This window comes from Capricornis sumatraensis, chromosome 1, assembly GCF_032405125.1.
Source record: "Capricornis sumatraensis isolate serow.1 chromosome 1, serow.2, whole genome shotgun sequence".
Lineage (NCBI taxonomy): Eukaryota > Metazoa > Chordata > Mammalia > Artiodactyla > Bovidae > Capricornis > Capricornis sumatraensis.
This window is the reverse complement of record NC_091069.1, coordinates 150636803-150656973: the sequence shown is the minus strand read 5'-3', so window position 1 is coordinate 150656973 and position 20171 is coordinate 150636803. Positions and strand designations below refer to the sequence as shown.

Genomic DNA, 20171 nt, shown 5'->3' with positions numbered 1-20171 from the left:
TTTGTGCAATGCAGATGCTTTATCCTCTGAGCCACCAGAGAAGCCCCCTAATAGACATTACTATATATGATTAAGGTGTGCCATTTCTAAGCAGGGGTTGTGTAGCTCCTGTATCGAGGAGTGTCTTGGGCAGGGTCATGTCATATTCATCAGGAATCCCCAGTGTCCAGCCTGTGCCTGGAGTATGCTCTGTCCTTAGTTAGGCTTTGTTGAATGACCAGCTGTAGCAACTCAGAGTTCTTAGCTGGCTTTAACATTTATTTAGTACTTACCTTATGTCATCAACTTTCTCAATAATCCTACTTTACAGATGAAAAAAAAAATGGTTTCAGAGAGGTTGAATGACTAGGTTTCTCTCATTTCTGGCCTCTGGGCACCCAGGTCTACTGGCTCCAAACCCCACAGTTCCCTGGAAGTAGAGCTCCTGCTTTTGCTGGGACCATTGGGAATGGCGTCCATTCCTCAAAGGGAATTGCTGCTCAGATTGCAATTCCTTTCCTGCAAGTGCGAGGTTTCCTAGGTTTCTTATGAACCAACTGAGTGTATAAGGAAATGTCTCTTGGGAATTCTCTTGTGGTCCAGTGGTTAAAACTCAGCACTTTCACTGCCGAGGGCCTGGGGTTCAATCCCTAGTCGGGGGACTAAGATCCCATAATCTGTGTGGAGTGGCCAAAAAAGAAAAAGAAAATGTCTCTAAAATACAGTGATAGGTATTTACCAGGTGTTGAATAACTAGTGAATATGCCTAGAAAGTAATGGAGAGATTTTTCAGGTATCATCTCTAGATGCTGTCTGTGCTCTCCAGGCTCCTTCTGTTGATTTATTGATTGACGTCTAGCACCTTCGTTAGAGCTGTCTTAAAAGCACATTTATCTGGCATCTAGTTGCATACGATTTTCTTTTTTAACACCGCAGGTTCTTACCACATTTCTCTCCTAGTTCTGAAGACTGACATCTTTTATATATATATATATCGATATAGATATATATTATATATATCGGTATATATATATAGATATATTTTCAGTGCTTTATCCCTCAGCGTTTAGCTGAGAGCCTGACACGGGAAGAGATGCTCATTAGTTGTGTGTTTGAATAAAGAAATAATGAATAAGGGAATGAACTATTTGTTATTAAATCCATCTTGTGCCATTTGATGCTGTTGAAATAAAGCACAACATAAAATGGTAACTTTGTCTTTCTTTAAGAGTTGAACTTTTTCAAGGATAGAGTTTAGAACACAGTAGGCATTTAATGAAAGTCAGACATACAGGCTAAAATAAAAACACCCCAGATTTAGTTCTCGCCACCCCCACCTCATTACTTGGGATTTGTTGAGGCTGCTCTTTTATAGCAGTACCGAAGTGTGTTACCTTTGCCTTTCTTGGGTGCTGCTTCCTTGCCCATTCTCGGTGCTGGCTGAACTTCCTTCCTATATTGGGGTAGGTGTGGATACTCTTTGCCATACTGCATGTGGGGCAGCTCCTTGCCCACGTTCAGGCCATCTTTGCCCAAAGGCATATGAGGTACTTGCTGGCCCAGGGGCTGGTATTGCGGAATTTGTGGTGGGATCTGAGCAGGAATTTGAGGTGGCAGTGGCTTGATTCCATAATAGGCACCAGCTTGGATGAGCCGGACGGAGCCCACGGAAAGGGTGAGCAGGACTCCCAGCAGCTGCAGAGGGGAAGGTGGTCCAGCCATCACCTGTGGAGGAAGACACCCACCAAGATGGTGAAAACCAGCCGGCCAGGTGACCAGAGTTTACTTGAGAAAGAAAAGGAAGCGTACGTAGTCTTTATCAGCAGAACCTCATGAGTGGAAGAAAAATAAAAAGGAAAATGTCACCTTTCAATAGAAAACAGACAAAATCCAGGAAAGAGTAGGATCTACCAAATGAAGGCAATCGGTGAGATTGTATTCTATGGGTGGGGACTTCCCTGGTGGCTCAGTGGTAAAGAATCCGCCTCCCAGTGTAGGACACGTGAATTCGATCCTTGGTCCAGGAAGATGCCCTGGAGAAGGGAATGACAACCCATTCCAGTATTCTTGCCTGGAAAATTCCATGGACAGAGGAGCCTGGCGGGCTACAGTTCATAGGGTTGCAAAACAGTCAGACACAAGTTAGTGACTAAACAAAAACAGGCTATGGGGAGCCTGCTAGTTGTCTCTGAACATGACCTCAGCCTTTTTCCATAGTATTGGCACCTCTGATTCTAAGCTGGAGCGAAGCAAGCCTAGACCGAAGATGTTTCATTTAGATGTGGCCACGTGACAAAATTCTGGCCTGTTGGGTATAGTTGTAATGGGCACAGCTTCCAAAAAGGCTGTAAAGGGGAGTGGACATGTCTTGGGCTATAGAGTGAAAACTGTGCATTGAGGATGGCAGAGCAAAAAGCTTGAAGAAATCTCAGCCTTGGTTGAACTTGGTGGGGTTATAAGCATATGTAGAGGTGAAAGAGCAAACAAGGACAATAAAAACCAAAGACATCTTCTGAATTGGAAAGAAAGTACTTCATGTGACAGCCCCCAAATGTCATTTAAAAAAATCGCCATTATAATTACATACACACAAGGATACCATTTCTTTCTTCTAATTATGTACTGTGAAGTCATTTGTTTAGAATTCAGTTAATTGGACCTGGAAATCACTGAAGTTTTTCTTTGTACTATTATGAAAGAAAGGAGTTTTCAAAGCAAATTTGTTGCATAAATGAAAGATGTTTAACTACTCACAAGGATAAACTGTTTTTAAGCCTTTTGATAGCACCCTTTGAAAATTAGTAATTAATAGAATAAATATAAGTGCGGCTTATCTGTTTATTAAAAAGAGCTTGAGAAACCATCTGTTTGGAGACACCCAGGGCTGAAGATGGAACAGCCCAGGGAACTGCAGCTTTCACGAATTCCCACTAGAGGGCAAGTGCGATGCACATCAAAGTCAGCTCAATTAGGCCCAGACCTAAAACCACACAGAAAGCTTGGTTCTCCTATCTTATTAAAGGACTTAACAAAATAGAGTGTCATGGTAATGCTGCAGAGAGAGACACACAGACAGACACGGAGAGGAGGGGGGTGGTGGCTGGAGGAGAAGTGGCAAGTTTCTCACAATGTTTAATGTAAATGTCTTCTGGAAAACTTTGAATAAACTTGCGTCTACAAATTTTAATTTCCATTCTCCTGAGAGTTTGTTTTCTTTGTTTCTGCCTTACTTAATCCTGGATCTTAGTTTTCCACTTCTTAGAAAATATGTGTTGACAATGTAACATCTTATTCAAGTGTAATGCTGACAGTGTGAACAGGCTATCGAACTGATTAATAAAAAGCACCTAACAAAATATTTAATAAGAACCTTTACCATTAAATTCATTGCATTACAAATTTAAAAAATATACTAATCATCTGTCCCCCTTCCGGGGGGAAAAATGAAGAAATATCTGTCAGCAAAAAGATTTATAAAACTTTCTCTATTTCATAAATCAGAATAGTCTTTAAGAACTATTTGTTTCAAGTGTACTATAAATGGGAGAAGACAGAAAGCTGTTATTTTATGTCCTTATAAGAATGATTAATTGTTATAAACCATTTAGAAAGAGTCACAAAAATAATATTGATTTATACTCGGTAATAGTCAAATTTATTTTAGATGGAAAAAGAACGTCTGTTCTAAGTACTCAACAATGGCTCATTGAGTACTTAGCAGACACAGTGAGATGCCTGTCCATGGATTACAAAGATAACTCTAATATGGTCAATAGGTCCTGCCATCAAGAAACTTACACTGTTTTAGTAGGAGTGACAGATGTGTAACCTATTAATGAGTAGCAAAGCATATCAGGACAAAGTAAATTTTCCTCTCACTTTTGTTCTTTAGTGTCTAAAATCCCTTCCCTTTGAAGTAACATTTTCCTTTGTATTTTCTAAGAGATAATCTATGAAGATGCACATTTAATATGCACCCATTTAAGACAAACTACACTTATTCTACACGCCACTATTCCTTACTTTTTTCATGCAGGAGACCATAAATTCATCGTAGTTTTGTGTATCTGAACAGATCCCTTCAGCTTCTTCTTTTGTTAAAAATGAGACTCAATTGTTCTCTAAGCCCCATATGATTCTAACATTCAATGTCTCAGGTAGTCATTAGAGGTTGACAATGGTAATCCACACTAGAAATAACTTGGTAATATCTGGTGATGTGTAACCTGGACTTAATTCTACCTTTGGTGGTTAATGAGTTTCATTATTAAACCCTAAACTTGTTCTTTGTAATAAGTTAGCATGCTTGGTCCTTCACCTTTCCTTCAATTCAGTGGCTGTGTTGGATTTACTTAATAATCTTCAAACCAGGACAGCCTAATGAAACACTGGAGAATTGGAAAGGGGCAAATTCCTAGAAGAAGGCCAGTTGAATATCAGAGGCCCACTGGAATTCTGCTCAACTGTGATTATTTCCTCTCACAGACTTGGCCTGTTTCTGCTGAAAACCACCCCTTTCGGTCTGCCATCTGCCATTTCTCTGGATCTTTATTTAAATAAACTTCGTTCAGTTTTAGTGTGAATATTTACACAGGGGCCCTGGTTAGAATTTAGCACTTGACTTATCCTTACTCATTTCCCTCTTGTCCCTGAGGATATTTTTGGTGGTCAAAGTGTTGTGGAGGTTCTCCCCAAATCACTCAAAAGAACATCAGAGTTGTGTAACACTGTACAAACACCTGGTAGGAAGAGGGAGCCTCACAATTCCTGCTGGGGAGAAATGGTGGAAGTGGGTTTTCTTGCCTCTTTTTTTTTGCCCCCTAAGGATGTAGAACACAATAATCCTGTGAGTTCTATTTGATGTTTTCTTGGATTTCCATTTGGAAACTGATATGTGGTATGTGTGTGCACGTGAGCATGTACATACATGCTGTGTGTGGACACTGGATTTTTGCCAGCCAGGCAGACTTAGTGATGCGTGTCATGTCATACATTGTAGAAGAAGCCAAAAGGCCAGGAGTTGAGGCATAGCTTTGCCATTCTCCATGTTCATGACTTTCTGCAAGTCCCTAATCTTCACTGTGCCTCAGTTTACCTGCCTATAAAACAGAAATTATGATCTCCGCCTCTCCCACAGCACTGTTGAAGGGCATACATGATAATATGAATTCTTTGTAGGGCGAAAAGCGCTATTCACATTTAAGTTATTATTAATGGAATATGACCAAAGAGACAAATCAAAACCAACTGAAACGTCAAAGACTTTCAAAGAAAGATGCTAGCCAAAGTAAATGTGAGGTTAACTGCAATAATGATAAACCTAACATGAAGAAAACAATAATGGCCATTAAAATGTACTTGTTAAAAATGGGAAAACAGAACAGCTGAACCAAGACAGTTATTCATTCTGGGGTGGGAGTTGCCAGTCCTAACATTCTGAACAGCCCTAAATGCTTCCCTATATTTGGGCTGGGCTGCTGCAGAGAGTTTCAGTTTCCTCATATGAAACCTGCAATGTAAATAACAGAATAGTGTGATCTGTATTATTTTAGACGCTCTTCAGCATTTTCTTAGTACGTTGGTCCTCATGAGATTATGGCTTGCTGTCTGAAAGAATGTTTAAGTATTTAAGCCTTCAGGTTCAGTTCAGTCACTCAGTCGTGTCTGACTCTTTGAGACCCCATGGGTTGCAGCATGCCAGGCTTCCCTGTCCATCACCAACTCCCGGAGCTTGCTCAGACTCATGTCCATAGAGTCGGTGATGCCATCCAACCATCTCATCAATCCTTGTGCTAAATCCAACTCTCCCTTTCACATGGACAACTTTCCCTTTCCCAGAATGTCTGTATGTGTATGTATGCGTGTCCATGTCGTCTGTGGTGCAGACAAGCCTTCTCTCATCCTGCTCCCGGTTGGTGCTCCGCTATGCCCTCTACTCACCCTGTTACACAGGGTTTGTAGTTTCTCAAGCCTTCAGATTCACACCTAAAACAGGGGAAAGTCAAGCAGCACCCTTCTCCTCCAGTATTCAGCAGGACTGTTTAGAAAATTCTCTCATGGTTGATTACACTTCTCGGGGCAATTCATTCACTAGATATGGGTATTTATGAGACAGTTACTAATCAGTACAAACTGCTTGGAGATTGAAGCAAGAGAAGTGAATTAGAGAGCTAAGTTCCTGATCTCATGAACGCACAGTCTAGCCTGGGGAGACATGTAATTAACAAGTTAAAGATGAATTTTGTAATCTCAGATTTTGGGGCTTCCCTGATGGCTCAGTGGTAAAGAATCAGCCTACACTGCAGGAGATGTGGGTTCGATCCCTGGGTCAGGAAGATCCCTTGGAAGAGGAGATGGCAACCCACTCCAGTATTCTTACCCGGAAAATACCACGGACAGAGGAACTTCGTGGGCTACAGTCCATGGGGTTGCAAAGAGTCAGACATGACTGAGCAACTAAACAGCAACACAACAACCTCAAATTTAAATGCTGTGAAGAAAACAAAGAAGGGGAAAGGGTGTGAGAATGCCTTGGGGAGGCAGATGCTGTTTTGGAAGGGTAATAGGGGAAGACATCTCTGAGGAAGTAAGTTTTGGATAGAGGTGTGAGGATTGAAAGTTTTATATATCTCTCTTTAAACACAATACTGGAAAAGAAAGAGTCCTATTAGTTACAAGAGATAGCTATATTAGTTACAAGATAGTTTTATACAACATTCGTTAATGTAAACCCCTGTTTCAAAACTCTATTCCTCATCTATGTCAGTCCTCATTTTGGCCTCTGTATTTAGGGTATCCTGTTCTCTCTAGAGGATTCTTTTTCTTTTTTTTTTTTGCTGGGCCAAGGCTTAGTTTTTTGCTAAGCACTTGGGATCTCTGTTCTTCATTGTGGCATGTGGATCTTCAGTTGCAGCTCACGAACTGTTTTAGTTGCGGCGTGTGGGATCTATTTCCCTGAGCAGGGATCAAACCCGAGCTCCCTGCACTGGGAGCACAAAGTCCTGGCCACTGGACCACCAGGGAAGTCCCCGATCCTTATTCTTTTTAAATCCCTCTCCAGATTTCAGCCCCATTGTATTGGTTTGCTGGGGCTACAATAACAAAGGACCCCAGACTGAGTGACTGAGACAGCAGAAGTGTATTTCCTCACAATTCTGGAGGCGGTGTTAGTAGGGTGAGTTGCTTCTGAGGCCTCTCTTCTTGGCTTGTACATGACTGTCCACTCCCTGTGTCTTCACCTGCTCTTGCCTCTAATGTGTCTGTGTCTTAATCTCCTCTTCGTATAAAGACACCAGTCATGAGATTAGGGCCCACCCGTTTCGCCTCATTTTAACTTAATTTCCTCTTAAAGACCCTATCTCCAAATGCAGTCATGTTCTGAAGTCTGGGAAATTAAGGCTTCAGTATGTTCCCCTCCTTTCAGAGGGACACAACTCAGCCCATAACACGTATAATTCCTCTAGTTGGCTCAATGCCTACCTCTTCTGCAAAGTCTTCCCTACTTACCTCCTCAGACATCATTATTCTGCTAGCACTATTGAAAGGTTAACAAAAAGTTAAATGCAGTCCTAACCAACATTATGCTTTTTTTCTATTTTTTTCCCACTAGACCTCAATATGATCGTGTTTCCTGAGAACAGGGAAAATGTGTGATATTCTTTCACTTCCTCAATATTTATCGATGGATCCTTACAATCAAAACTTGCAGTGTTGATAGGGGCTTTAGAAAAAATCAAATTCAGCCTCATTCCCAGTTTGGAATCCTTCCTACAACAGTTGTTGACAGAAGGCTTGCATATTTCCTACTTGAATATTAATTGTGATGGAAATATTCCTAAGGCAGCTGACTACCTTCTTGTGCAGCTTTTTTTTTTTTTTTTTTTGCAATTTTTATTATCTGAGCAGCTTGTAGGGAAGACCCACCTTTTTTGATTCATAACTGGCAGTGCACAGGTAGCTTACTTTTAGCGAATGGTAGAGAAGGCTGAAAGAAATGTATCCCCAAACTGGCTAAGGCAAAAGATAGATGGTCACATGATCTCTTATTGCCATGCCAATAAACCCACCTTAGGGTCATCAAACTAGGGATATGTAACTTGTTGCACAATTTATTAGTATTACAGGACATTAACAACCCTATATGTTGATTAAACCCACTCAGGTTATGGTTTTGTTGCCCTTTAGAATATTAACCAGTTTTGGCTTTGGTTAATATTCTAATATTAACTGGTATTCTAATGCTAATTTTGTCAAATTTAACATTATCTCAGCATACTTTTTATCTGCTCATTACCATGAAAAATGTAGAGTTTTAATATTTTATTTCAAATGACTTCATCATTATTTAAACCTTTGACATGTTCATGTACAAGTGAAAATTGTGTTTTTAGCATTTTGAGGATTATGCTTTGATGGGGACACAAACAAAAACACAAATGTATGGTGTGTTAGATGATATGGAGGAAAACAAAAGAGAGGGTGGTACGGATGTTGAGATGATGAGCTCTGAAACCCACTTTACTGTAGAAATTGAGCTTCTGCACTTGGATGGGCTGGCACCTGGGTTTTAAAGAAAGATAGAAACAACACTAATAGAGGTACAGAGAGTTGGCCTGGTTGGGAAATCTGGAGGCGACTGTGATTGCTGCATGACGAAGAGAGGAAAGAGGATCTCCAGGGGAGGAAGAGTCAAGAAAGGAAAACATCATTTCAATTGAGCTCTTCTTGTTTATAATAGGATATCTATTATAAAATCCCTCCTTCATGTCCTCAGAGATGAAGAGACTCTTCTTCTGTCTTTTTTTTTAAAAAAAAACTTTAAATTTTGTATTGGAGTATAGCTGTATTTCGCCTTTTCATACTGTTCATGGGGTTCTCAAACTAGTCAATCCTAAAGGAAATCAGTCCCGACTATTCATTGGAAGGACTGATGCTGAAGCTGAAACTTCAATACTTTGGCCACCTGATACAAAGAACTGACTCATTGGAAAAGACCCTGATGCTGGGAAAGATTGAGGGCGGGAGAAGGGGACGACAGAGGATTAGATGGTTGGATGGCATCACTGACTTGATGGACATGAGTTTGAGTAAACTCTGGGAGTTGGTGATGGACAGGGAAGCCTGGTGTGCTGCAGTCCACGGGGTTGCAGAGTCGGACATGACTGAGTACCTGAACTGAACTGAAATGGTAGCTGCGTTAACAACTTATTATGTATTACATTGTATTATGTATTAACATTGTTCTATTGACAAACAGTGTTTTGATAGTTTTAGGTGAATAGTCAAGGAACTTGGCCATACATATATATTCTTCCCCTGAATTCACCTCCCATCCAGGCTGCCACATAACATTGAGCAGAGATCCATGCAATAGGTCCTTGTTGGTTATCCATTTTAAATACAGCAGTATGTACACACTCACCCCAAACTCCCTAACTATCCCTTTCTTCATTCTTTCCCTCAGCAACCATAAGTTCATTCTCTAAGTCTGTGAGTCTCTTTTTGAAACTCTTATTCTTCTGATGATACCTTCAGAAAACCTAATTCTTTGGGGGGAATGGATTTTTGCGGGTAGGCATCTGGTCCCATCAGTTCATGGGAAATAGATAGGGAAACAGTGGAAACAGAGTCAGACTTTATTTTTTTGGGCTCCAAAATCACTGCAGATGGTTATTGCAGCCATAAAATTAAAAGACACTTACTACTTGGAAGGAAAGTTATGACCAACCTAGATAGCATATTAAAAAGCAGAGATATTACTTTGCCAATAAAGGTCCGCGTAGTCAAGGCTATGGTTTTTCCAGTAGTCATGTATGGATGTGAGAGTTGGACTGTGAAGAAAGCTGAGCACCGAAGAATTGATGCTTTTGAACTGTGGTGCTGGAGAAGACTCTTGCAAGTCCCTTGGACTGCAAGGAGATCCAACCAGTACATCCTAAAGGAGACCAGTCCTGGGTGTTCATTGGAAGGACTGATGCTGAGGCTGAAACTCCAGTACTTTGGCCACCTCATGCAAAGAGTTGACTCATTGGAAAAGACCCTGATGCTGGGAGGGATTGGGGGCAGGAGGAGAAGGGGACGACAGAGGATGAGATGGCTGGATGGCATCACTGACTCGATGGACGTGAGTCTGAGTGAACTCCAGGAGTTGGTGATGGACAGGGAGGCCTGGCGTGCTGTGATTCATGGGGTCTCAAAGAGTCGGACACGACTGAGCGACTGAACTGAACTGAACTGAACTGAGACAGACAGTTCAGAACTGCTCCATATTAGCACTGGGCAAAATCAATGACTATATTTGAGAAAACCAGAACTGGAGAATGGTTGGGGGAATAAAGAAAATAAACATCCAAGTTATAATAATATTAGCTACGTTTTTAAGCACTTACTTTATGCCAGCCCCCTGAACATACTTCAGATACACTTCACTAATCTTTCATCCATTTACTAGGGTTTTTTTTAATGCTAAACTCTTTCATATGGTATCTCCCATCCTGTATTCATATATTAATAGTTGATTATTTTACTGAAAATCAAGACTGTTACATTTCCAAGTTAGAAAGTTTAAATTCTTACTTGAGACAAACATCATATGATATCACTTATGTGTGAAAACTAAAAAGTGATATAAATAAGCTTATTTACAAAACAGAAATAGACTCAGACAGAAAACAAATTTATGTTTACCAAAGGGGAAGAAAAGGAGGGGATAAATTAGGAGTTTGGAATTAAAATATGTACACAACTGTATATAAAGTAGATAACCAACAAGGAACTCCTGTATAGTACAGGGAGCTATACTAAGTATCTTATCATAACCTAAAATGGAAAGTAATCTGAAAAATAATATAATACATATTATATATATGTAAATTATATATAAATATATAAATCATATACATATAAATATAAATAAATGGAATCACTTTGCTATACACCTGAAACACAACATTGTAAGTCAACTATATTTCAATAAAAATTTTAAAATTATTTCTTATTTGATTATTGTTAGGAGATTCATCAATATATTGAATAAACAGGTACAGATCTAACTATATTTCCACTTCTCTCCATCTTGTCCTCCAGATTCCAAGGCTGTCTTTTTCATTGAAATGAAGAGTTTCCCTATTATATAGTATAAGATCCTGGACTAGATCCCTTACTTCTTGCTTTCTGGACTAGGGACACAAGCTTGGGAGGTATTGATGACGGCAAGGTGAATATGCTGAGATGGAACCCAAAGAAACTAAACCATCAGATATTAGTCGATCAATCCAGCAAAGGCAGTGGGCAGAAAATCCAATAAGCATTCATTAGTTTTAGTCAATCTGCCCAATTATACCTCTTAGGACTGATACATATATAAAACTGAACTTGAATATGTGCCTCACTGATGAATCCTGAATCTATTATAATTAAGCGGAGCCAACAACCCCACCTACTAGCCATAGGCAGAGCGTGACCTCTCGGGACTTCCAGAACTTGAGATGTCAATTAGGTTGTGTCCTCTGCCCTAGAAACAGGCCACCCACATAACCCCTCTGAAACGGATGGCCAACCACCACATTCCACAAGTCCTCCAGAAGAGATTTCACAACCTTCCCAAATAACCAACTGCAGGCTTCACAGACCTGCATTTCCTAACATCTAATCTGAATCTTACTTGCTGAACTTTAAACTCATTTCCTCTTTTGTATTCTCAAAGGAGGTGGGAAACATCTGGAGAAAATTTTTCTTAAAATAATAGCTCACATACTTGAAGTCTGCAATTAACTCCTTTTGTTTCTGTAGCTGGGATCATGTCAGCTGCCAAAGAGTTTCTAAAACACTTGAGAGAACCCCTTGAAAGGGAAGTGCTAAAGCAGAATCCTGTCTTGTTTTGTTTAGCTTTTCTTCCCATAATGTGAAGGCAACATCATTTATGGTACCTAAATGCTGGTTCTGACCTAAGCAAGTCACTACCCTAAGTGGGCAGCCCTTTCCTCATTTGCAGACTAGGGACACTGGCTAGATGGTCTCAAGGTCCCCTCTAGCCCTAAAATGCTCGGGTAGCTGTGAACCTGAATAACAAGTCCACACTTCATGGACAAATGCTTTCATGAAGCTGCATGCTTAAGCCTTTTGCATGTCATCTCACACATCCGGTCCCTTTTCAATATTTTACTCTCCTCATCTTCTTACAGGTGGAGATGGAGCAAGAAGAGTTTGAACAGCCCCCTGCCAGTATTTCTCTGATGAAATAAGCTACACCTGACAAGAAACCAAAGAAAGAACCTAAAAAAGAAATAACATTTACAGACAAAACAGTGATTTATAACTTTTTAATACCATATTCAAAGATTTACTAAAAATGGAAGCTTAATGAGAAATCTTTAAAAAGTGGCTATAAACGAAAACTTTTTACAATATATAGGCTCAAAATGTCCCCCAGAGTCACTCAGCGAGGATTGATGTATGCCTCCTGTCACAGGAATGACAAATGAATACAAAGTATGCATCTCAGGAAGGAGAAGTAGGCAGTGAATAAGTATGACGTATAAAAATGGAAGATCCAAAATTTAGAGGCAGGTCTTTAGTAGACAAAGATGAGAGCTTCCCAAGAATAAAGCCTTCCCCATTGTATGAGCCTGGGAGTGTGTAGCAAGGCAAATTCCTTCCTGGTGTGACCCAAGAAGGGCTGGAAAGAACTCTACCATTCACACAAGCATCTTTCTGCCTTCTCTGAACTATTATGGTTTGAGTAAATGACACAGTGTAAAATAATGTATTTTCAGGCCGTTGCAAGGGAGAGACATGTGTGAGGAAGTCTTTTCTGATGTAATCCATTGGACTGGACATTGTGAAAATATTTATCTTGAGCAAATAACTATAATAATATATTTTGTAAAATATAAATATCACGTACATGGAAGTACAAAGTTCCAATTATGAGATAAATAAGTGCACATGATAAATGCAATTAACACTGCTGTATGTTATGTGTAAAAGTCATTAGAGAAGTAAATCCTAAGAGTTCTGATCACAAGGAAAATTTTTTTTTTCTTTTGTATTTTTATGAGATGATGTATGTTCACTTAGCCTCTGCGGAAATCATTTCATGATGTATGTAAATCAAATCATTGTGCTCTACACCTTAAACTTATACAGTACTGTATGTCAATTATATCTCAGTAAAATTAGAAGGAAAAAAATACAAATTTCATGGAATATTTGTTCACTGCAGACAGTTTCATTTCATCCTGAACTCTTGTATAGACCAATGGGATTACAAATGAATTTTAACCAAACAAAATTCAACAGTGTCCTTGTCATATGCCTAGTTAAAATTTGGTAGTTGTGGTCGAAGTTGTTTTTTATAAATAACATGAATGAGTTGAATAAAGTAAAATGAAAAAAAAAATTATACTCATTTCCAAAATATCTAAGGCTTCAGAGGCTAGAAAGTTTAAACCAAGTTTGGTAAAAAAGACAAAGGCACATAACTTGTTTCCTGAATGACCTTTTTCCGGGTCTTGAACTTGTAGAAGTTGGGGTCCTGGGGTAGCCTCTAGGTGTGGGTCCTAGGGTAGCCTCTAGGTGTGGGTCGTAGGGTGGCCTCTAGATGTAGGTCCCAGGGTAGCCTCTAGGTGTGGGTCGTAGGGTGGCCTCTAGGTGTGGGTCGTAGGGTGGCCTCTAGGTGTGGGTCATAAGGTGGCCTCTGGGTGTGGGTCATAGGGTGGCCTCTAGGTGTGGGTCCTGGAGTAGCCTCTAGGTGTGGGTCCTAGGGTGGCCTCTAGGTGTGGGTCCTAGGGTAGCCTCTGGGTGTGGGTCCTAGGGTGGCCTCTGGGTGTGGGTCCTAGGGTGGCCTCTGGGTGTGGGTCCTAGGGTGGCCTCTGGGTGTGGGTCCGAGGGTGGCCTCTGGGTGTGGGTCCTAGGGTGGCCTCTGGGTGTGGGTCCTAGGGTGGCCTCTGGGTGTGGGTCCTAGGGTGGCCTCTGGGTGTGGGTCCGAGGGTGGCCTCTGGGTGTGGGTCCGAGGGTGGCCTCTGGGTGTGGGTCCTAGGGTGGCCTCTGGGTGTGGGTCCTAGGGTGGCCTCTGGGTGTGGGAGGGAGTGATTGGGAGGAAGCGATGGCTCGTCTCTGGACTCCAGCTTTTTCTGGGGACAGCTGCCGTATTAGAAGCTCTTGCCTTGTCTACTTTTCTGTAGTTCTGTGTATTCTTCTAGATGCTTCACCATTGCTCAGCATCTTACTCAAGAAAAGTTGAGAAACTAGGTGACCCTCAAGTGAGGTAGTTCTGGTCGAAGTTTTGAAAAATGAGGAAGTTGAAATATAAAGTAGAGCAGGGTCAGTTCACAGCCAGCATGGGCACGCCCTAGAAGCAGGGGCCGGGAGTGCTTTGCCACATGGATGTTGCTCCCAGTGCTCTCCTAGGATGGTGGCAAGGAAGGACTGAAAAAGTACAGAAAGCTCTCCTGTCTCTGCCCTATTCTGGCTGGCACTTAGTATTTACTCTATCAGCATATCCAGGAGATGAAGAAAGCAAGCCAGTTTCCCATGCTAGCATTTTCTTTTTATTAGCCAGCCATTATGGAAGTAGACTGTTCATTTTGGTATTTTTATAGGAAACTGTGAAACAAACAAAAATTCCCTCAACTGAGCAACAAATCCTAGCCTTTCCTATCTTTCATAATACTAAAATATTTATTAACGAAATTACTATATGAGTACACAGGTGTCTTCATGGATTGAAAGGCAAGAGATAGAGGATGTGAGGCATCCAATTAACATTTTTTCCCCCACTTTTGAACTAGTGATTTAGGGAATTCAGTTGTTGAAGTCTTATTTAGCTAAAATTACTTTGAGTCACATAACCTTGAATGACTTGATGTTAAAAGTTAAGCTCTAGAGTTTCTATCACACATGGGCAAGACATTAAATCAAATCAACAGCACTTGGAAGTAAAAATAATTAATAAATTTCTTTTAAAATTGCTCCCTCCTCATGCCCACACACACTCACTTGGCTAATCTCCAGTCAGAACAGCAATCCTATTCAAGTTGCCACATGTACCCCTGGAAATTTCTGAATTATATAAGAACTAAAAAAAAAAAAAAAACCTTGACAATTTCTCGGGCAGTAAAAATGTGAATTTGTTCTTTCTCTGTTGCATGGTTTAGGAGTAGCAGAGATCATTCCATAGGACTGTTCCCAAAAATGAATTTAAATATGAAAAAAATTTCGCTCTCAACCTGGGGCTAAGCCTAAAACGCCAAGCTCTGATAAATTGTCAGCTACAGAGAGGGCAGTCTCTAAATCCACCACTTTTCAACGATGGCTTCATCTAGACAATTAGCCTGTGTGGTAGCATCCTGTCCTTTGAACACAGGCAAAGTGCTGAGGCAACTAAACCACAGCTATCTTGGTATTGGAAGTTCTACTTCTTTCGGGGGTGGAATTTATTTTGAGGGAGAAAGAGATGGATGTGCTGTCTGGGAGGAAAATCATAAGGTTTTCACAGTTAATCCACCAAACATTTTTCAGAGAAAATGGAAGTGGAGAAAGGAGAGGACAAGGAATTATGTAACAAATGCCGGTTCTTGGAAATGCCAAAGTGGAGGAGGTTGGGAGTGTGGAAGAGACTTTCGGTTTTTTTGGGTTTTTTTGAGCAAACCTCGCTACAGGCACAAAGAATTCACGAAAAAAAAAAACAAAACAAACAAACAAACAAAAACAAAAACAAAAAAAACCAAGGGATTGCACTGATAACTATGCTTCACAAATGCCATTTCTTAGGACTTGGTGGGAATCGGAAACTGGAGATGAGAGACGTGGGGTATATGTAGCCACTTCTCTGTCATGGATATATTCCTGTACTTTTCAGGCCCTCCTCTTCCTAAACTGTAAGATGAGGGGAATGAATTAGAAGGGGAGGGAGTCCAAATACCTGGAGGAAGCAGGGAGAGGGGGGAGTGAGTGGAGTTGGCTAGCCAAAGTGTGCGGTGAACTAGGGAGTCTTGCCCTGTCTAACGGGGCAGAAGTTGAACTGCTCACTTGTGTGCCTGGTTTGGGCAAGTTTTCCAGTTTTTCAAGACAAGCCACAAATTGGGACATGTTGTAAAACCCCTTCATCTTGTGGGTTGATTTTTAAAAAAAATAATGTCTGGTAGAAAAAAGAAATAGCTCTCTGCAGACAGAATCCAAACTTTAGGCTGCTGCATGCCTTGGGTCAGATGGTTTCTAACATATCTCTCGTTCTAAAATATTGTATAGCGGATTCCCTTGCCTTTATTTGCTACAGTTTCTAACTCCCGGCATTGTTTCTCTCTACTGTGGCTGTTGATTAGTTTAATTATTAATATTAAACCCAACACCTTATATATTGAATTTTTAGGCACTACCATGTTAGTGGCTGGGACTTCCCAGGTGTCACTAGTGGTAAAGAACCTGCCTGCCAATGCAGGTAGCTATAAGAGACATGGGTTCAATCCCTGGGTCAGGAAGATCTCCTGGAGACGGGCAAGGCAATCCACTCCAGTATTCTTGCCTAGAGAATCCCATGGACAGAGGAGCCTTGCAGGCTGTAGTCCACAGGGTCATACAGAGCCAGACATGACTGAAGAGATTGAACCCACACATGTTAGTGGCTGGTGATGTATAAAAATAAGTGAAATACAAGGACCTACTCTCAAGAAGTTTCTAGTCAACTGTTGAAAGATCTTAATCTGGTGTAAGTGCTTCAATAGAGACAAAAAAAAAAAAAAAGACTTCAACCTGATTGCTATGTATGGGTGGCAGGGTTGGTCAGACATGAGGTCTTTGAGGGACAGTATTAGAACTAAGGTTTGAAGAATAAACGGGCATTGTTTAGCAAGTAAAAAGGGAAGTAGAGGCTATAATCTACAAACAAACGTTGGCAGCTACAACAGTTAAAGGGCAGCTATAGGGGAGAATGGTTCAGTGCAGCAGCCCTGAGCTGACCTGCTTGAATTAAATCCTGATCACGTGCCTTCTAATTCTATCTAGCTCTGTGATCTCAGGCAAGTCACTTAACCTCTTAGTGCCTCCATTTCCTCATGATAAATTGGGGATGACAATAGCATTGTCTCACGAGGCTATTGAGGATGGGAAGAGAATTAATACAAGTAAAATGCTGAGAACTGTGCTCAGATATGGCTAGCATTATATACGTAGGTGTTAGCTACTATTTAGAGGAGGAGTGGAAGGGGAAGGAGGAGAAGCAGGGGAGGGGATTCTGAGCATATAGTCCCCCACACTTAACTTTATTGCAGTCCTGTTTCTGAACAATTTGAAAAGACAAAGACTTTTGTCTTTACTTTGTTCCTGACCTATTATAAAAACTAGGCTGCCCAACTGTCCCGTTGCCTGAGATACCAAGACAGGTCAGGTAACGAAAGATCCTACTATGTGGATAACAAGTAGTGTCCGAATTCCCACCCCTCAGTGCAGCCTGGGCCCCCACCTGCTTGTCACGTGAGCACTAGTTCAAATTCTGGGTCTCTTCCTGCTTCGTATCCCACACAGTACTGGCCACTCTGCAGCCTGTTTTGTATTGACTAAGAAGGGCTTTGGCTATGAAATTCGGAGAAGCAAAGACATTTCTCTAGGCAGCAGTAGTAGAAAGTTGGTCTTGTGGGAGCAGCTACAGGATTTAGGATATATCTTGCTATTGAAGGAAGTAAGATTCACAAGTAATAATAGAATTATTTTCAGGAGAGAAAAATAATCAGCTTACAATCACTTTCTTTAGAAGCTTAATCTTTTCATACTATTTTCAGGGAGTTTAGGAATAATAATAATATTTGGATTCACATTTATTTAGTGTTTACCCCTTTATCACAACAAACTGTGGAAAATTCTTGAAGAGATGGGAATACTGGACCACGTTACCTGGCTCCTGAGAAACATGTATACAGGTCAAGAAGCAACAGTTAGAACCAACGTGGAACAACGGCCTGGTTCCAAATTGGGAAAGGAGTACGTCAAGGCTATATATTGTTGCTCTGCTTATTTAGCTTGCGTGCAGAGTACATCATGCAAAATGCTGGGCTGGATGAATCACAAACGGAAATCAAGATTGCCAGAAGAAATATCAACAACCTCAGATATGTAGATGATACCATTCTAGTGGCAGAAAAAGTGAAAGTGAAAGTTGCTCAGTCCTGCCTGGCTCTTTGCAACCCCATGGGCTATGCAGTCCATTGGATTCTCCAAGCCAGAATACTGGAGTGGGTAGCCTTTCCCTTCTTCAGGAGATCTTCCCAACCCAGGGATCGAACCCAGGTCTCCCACGTTGCAGGCAGATTCCTCACCAGCTGAACAACCAGGGAAGTGAAGAGGAACTAAAAAACCTTTGATGAGGGTGAAAGAAGAGAGTGAAAAGCTGGCTCAAAACTCAACATTCAAAATACAAAGATCATGGCATTTGGTCCCATCACTTCACGGCAAATAGAAGGGGAAAAGGTAGAAGCAGTGACAGACTTTATTTTCTTGGGTTCCAAGATCACTGCGGACTGTGACTGTGGCCATGAAATTACATGACGCTTGCTCCTCGGGAGGAAAGCTATGAGAAACCTAGACAGTGTATTAAAAAAGCAGATACATCAATTTGCCAGCAAAGGTCTGTATAGTAAACGCTATGGTTTTTCCAGTAGTCATGCACAGATGTGAGAGCTGGATCATAAAGAAGGCTGTATGTGAGTGCGCTAGTTGCTCAGTTGTGGTGTCCAACTCTTTGCAACCCCATGGACGGTAGCCTGCCAGGCTTCTCTGTCCTTGGAATTCTCCGAGCAAGAATGGGTTGCCATTCCCTTCTCCAGGGAATCTTCCTGACCCAGGGATTGAACCTGATTCTGCTGCATTGCAGGCAGATTCTTTACTGATTGAGCCACCAGGGAAGAATGCTTAGTGCTGAAGAACTGATGCTTTTGAACTATGGTGTTGGAGAAGGCTCTTGAGAATTCCTTGGACAGCAAGGAGATCAAACTAGTCCATCCTAAGGGAAATCCATCCTGAATATTCATTAGAAGGGCTGATGCTGAAGCTCCAATACTTTGGCCACCTATTAGAAAGAGCCAACTAAGTGGAAAAGACCCTGATGCTGGGAAAGATTGAGGGCAAGAGGAGAAGGGGATGGCAGAGGATGAGATGGTTCAATAGCATAACAGACTCAATGGACACGAGTTAGAGTGAAATCCGGGAGATAGTGAAGGACAGGGAAGCCTGGAGTGCTATAATCCATAGGGTCACAAAAAGTTGGACACAATTTAGCAACTAAACAACAACAAAAACAAATATTCTAAGATTTGTGTCTGAAAGATTCATATCACTCCCACCATAGATCCTTGCTGAATTCAAGATTATGTTGGGTTTTAGCTTCTCTGGTAGCTCAGATGGTAAAGAATCTGCCTACAATGCAGGAGACTTGGGATCATTTCCTGGGTAGGGAAGATCCCCTGGGGAAGGGAATTGCAAGCCACTGCAGGCAACCAGGTAAGTATTCTTGCCTGGAGAATCCCATGGACAGAGGAGCCTGGGGGCTATAGTGCATGGGGTCGCAAAGAGTTGGACACGATTGAGCAACTAACACTTTCACTTTTATATCTGAAAAAACAGACTCAATTCAGTATATGCTTCTTTTATAGTTAGTGCAAAGTAGTAACCTCAAATTCAAAATACCAAATAAATCTCTAAGCATTTTTTAGCCATGAACACTTATTTCAATAGAAAATATTAATTTCCCTCCAAATGAAATTTGTAATGTATTTTATTTTGAACATGGTGGTAAATTCTAGGAGCTGGTTATGGGGGGCAGGAAGTTCCATATAAGAGTACTCTTAAGTGTCTGAAACCCTGGCGTCAGACGTTTGCCTTTGGGAATTCTCTGCACCTAGTTCATAACTGTGGACAAAGTAGGCTTTATGAAGAACAAGTGTGTTGAACAAGTATATGAATGGTACCATATTTTCATCCCCTCCTCACCTGCCTTTTCTAAATGTTCAAATAAGGTCTTGGGTGATGTGAAGGCTGAGAGAACATTATGGTTTTTGAATACTGGATCAACATAATTCTCTCTGTCTTCTGTTTTTATTCTCACTCCTGATTTTGTGTTCTGGTGTCTGCTGCCAAATCACAAGAAAGAAAAATCCTACATAATAGCCTTTCTGCCTTGAAAGCTAATTGAGTGCTCTTTTTGA

At 41.0% G+C, this 20171-nt stretch overlaps 1 protein-coding gene across 1 annotated transcript in view; it reads right to left on the bottom strand.

Moving 5' to 3' along the window:
* COL8A1 (collagen type VIII alpha 1 chain) overlaps positions 1-20171 on the bottom strand; it is a 166973-nt gene that overhangs the window by 6011 nt on the left and 140791 nt on the right. Inside the window, exon 3 of the mRNA XM_068960475.1 lies at positions 1374-1704. Coding sequence (XP_068816576.1) covers positions 1374-1701 — 328 coding nt within the window. The 5' untranslated portion in view covers positions 1702-1704. The remainder of the gene's footprint in view (positions 1-1373; positions 1705-20171) is intronic.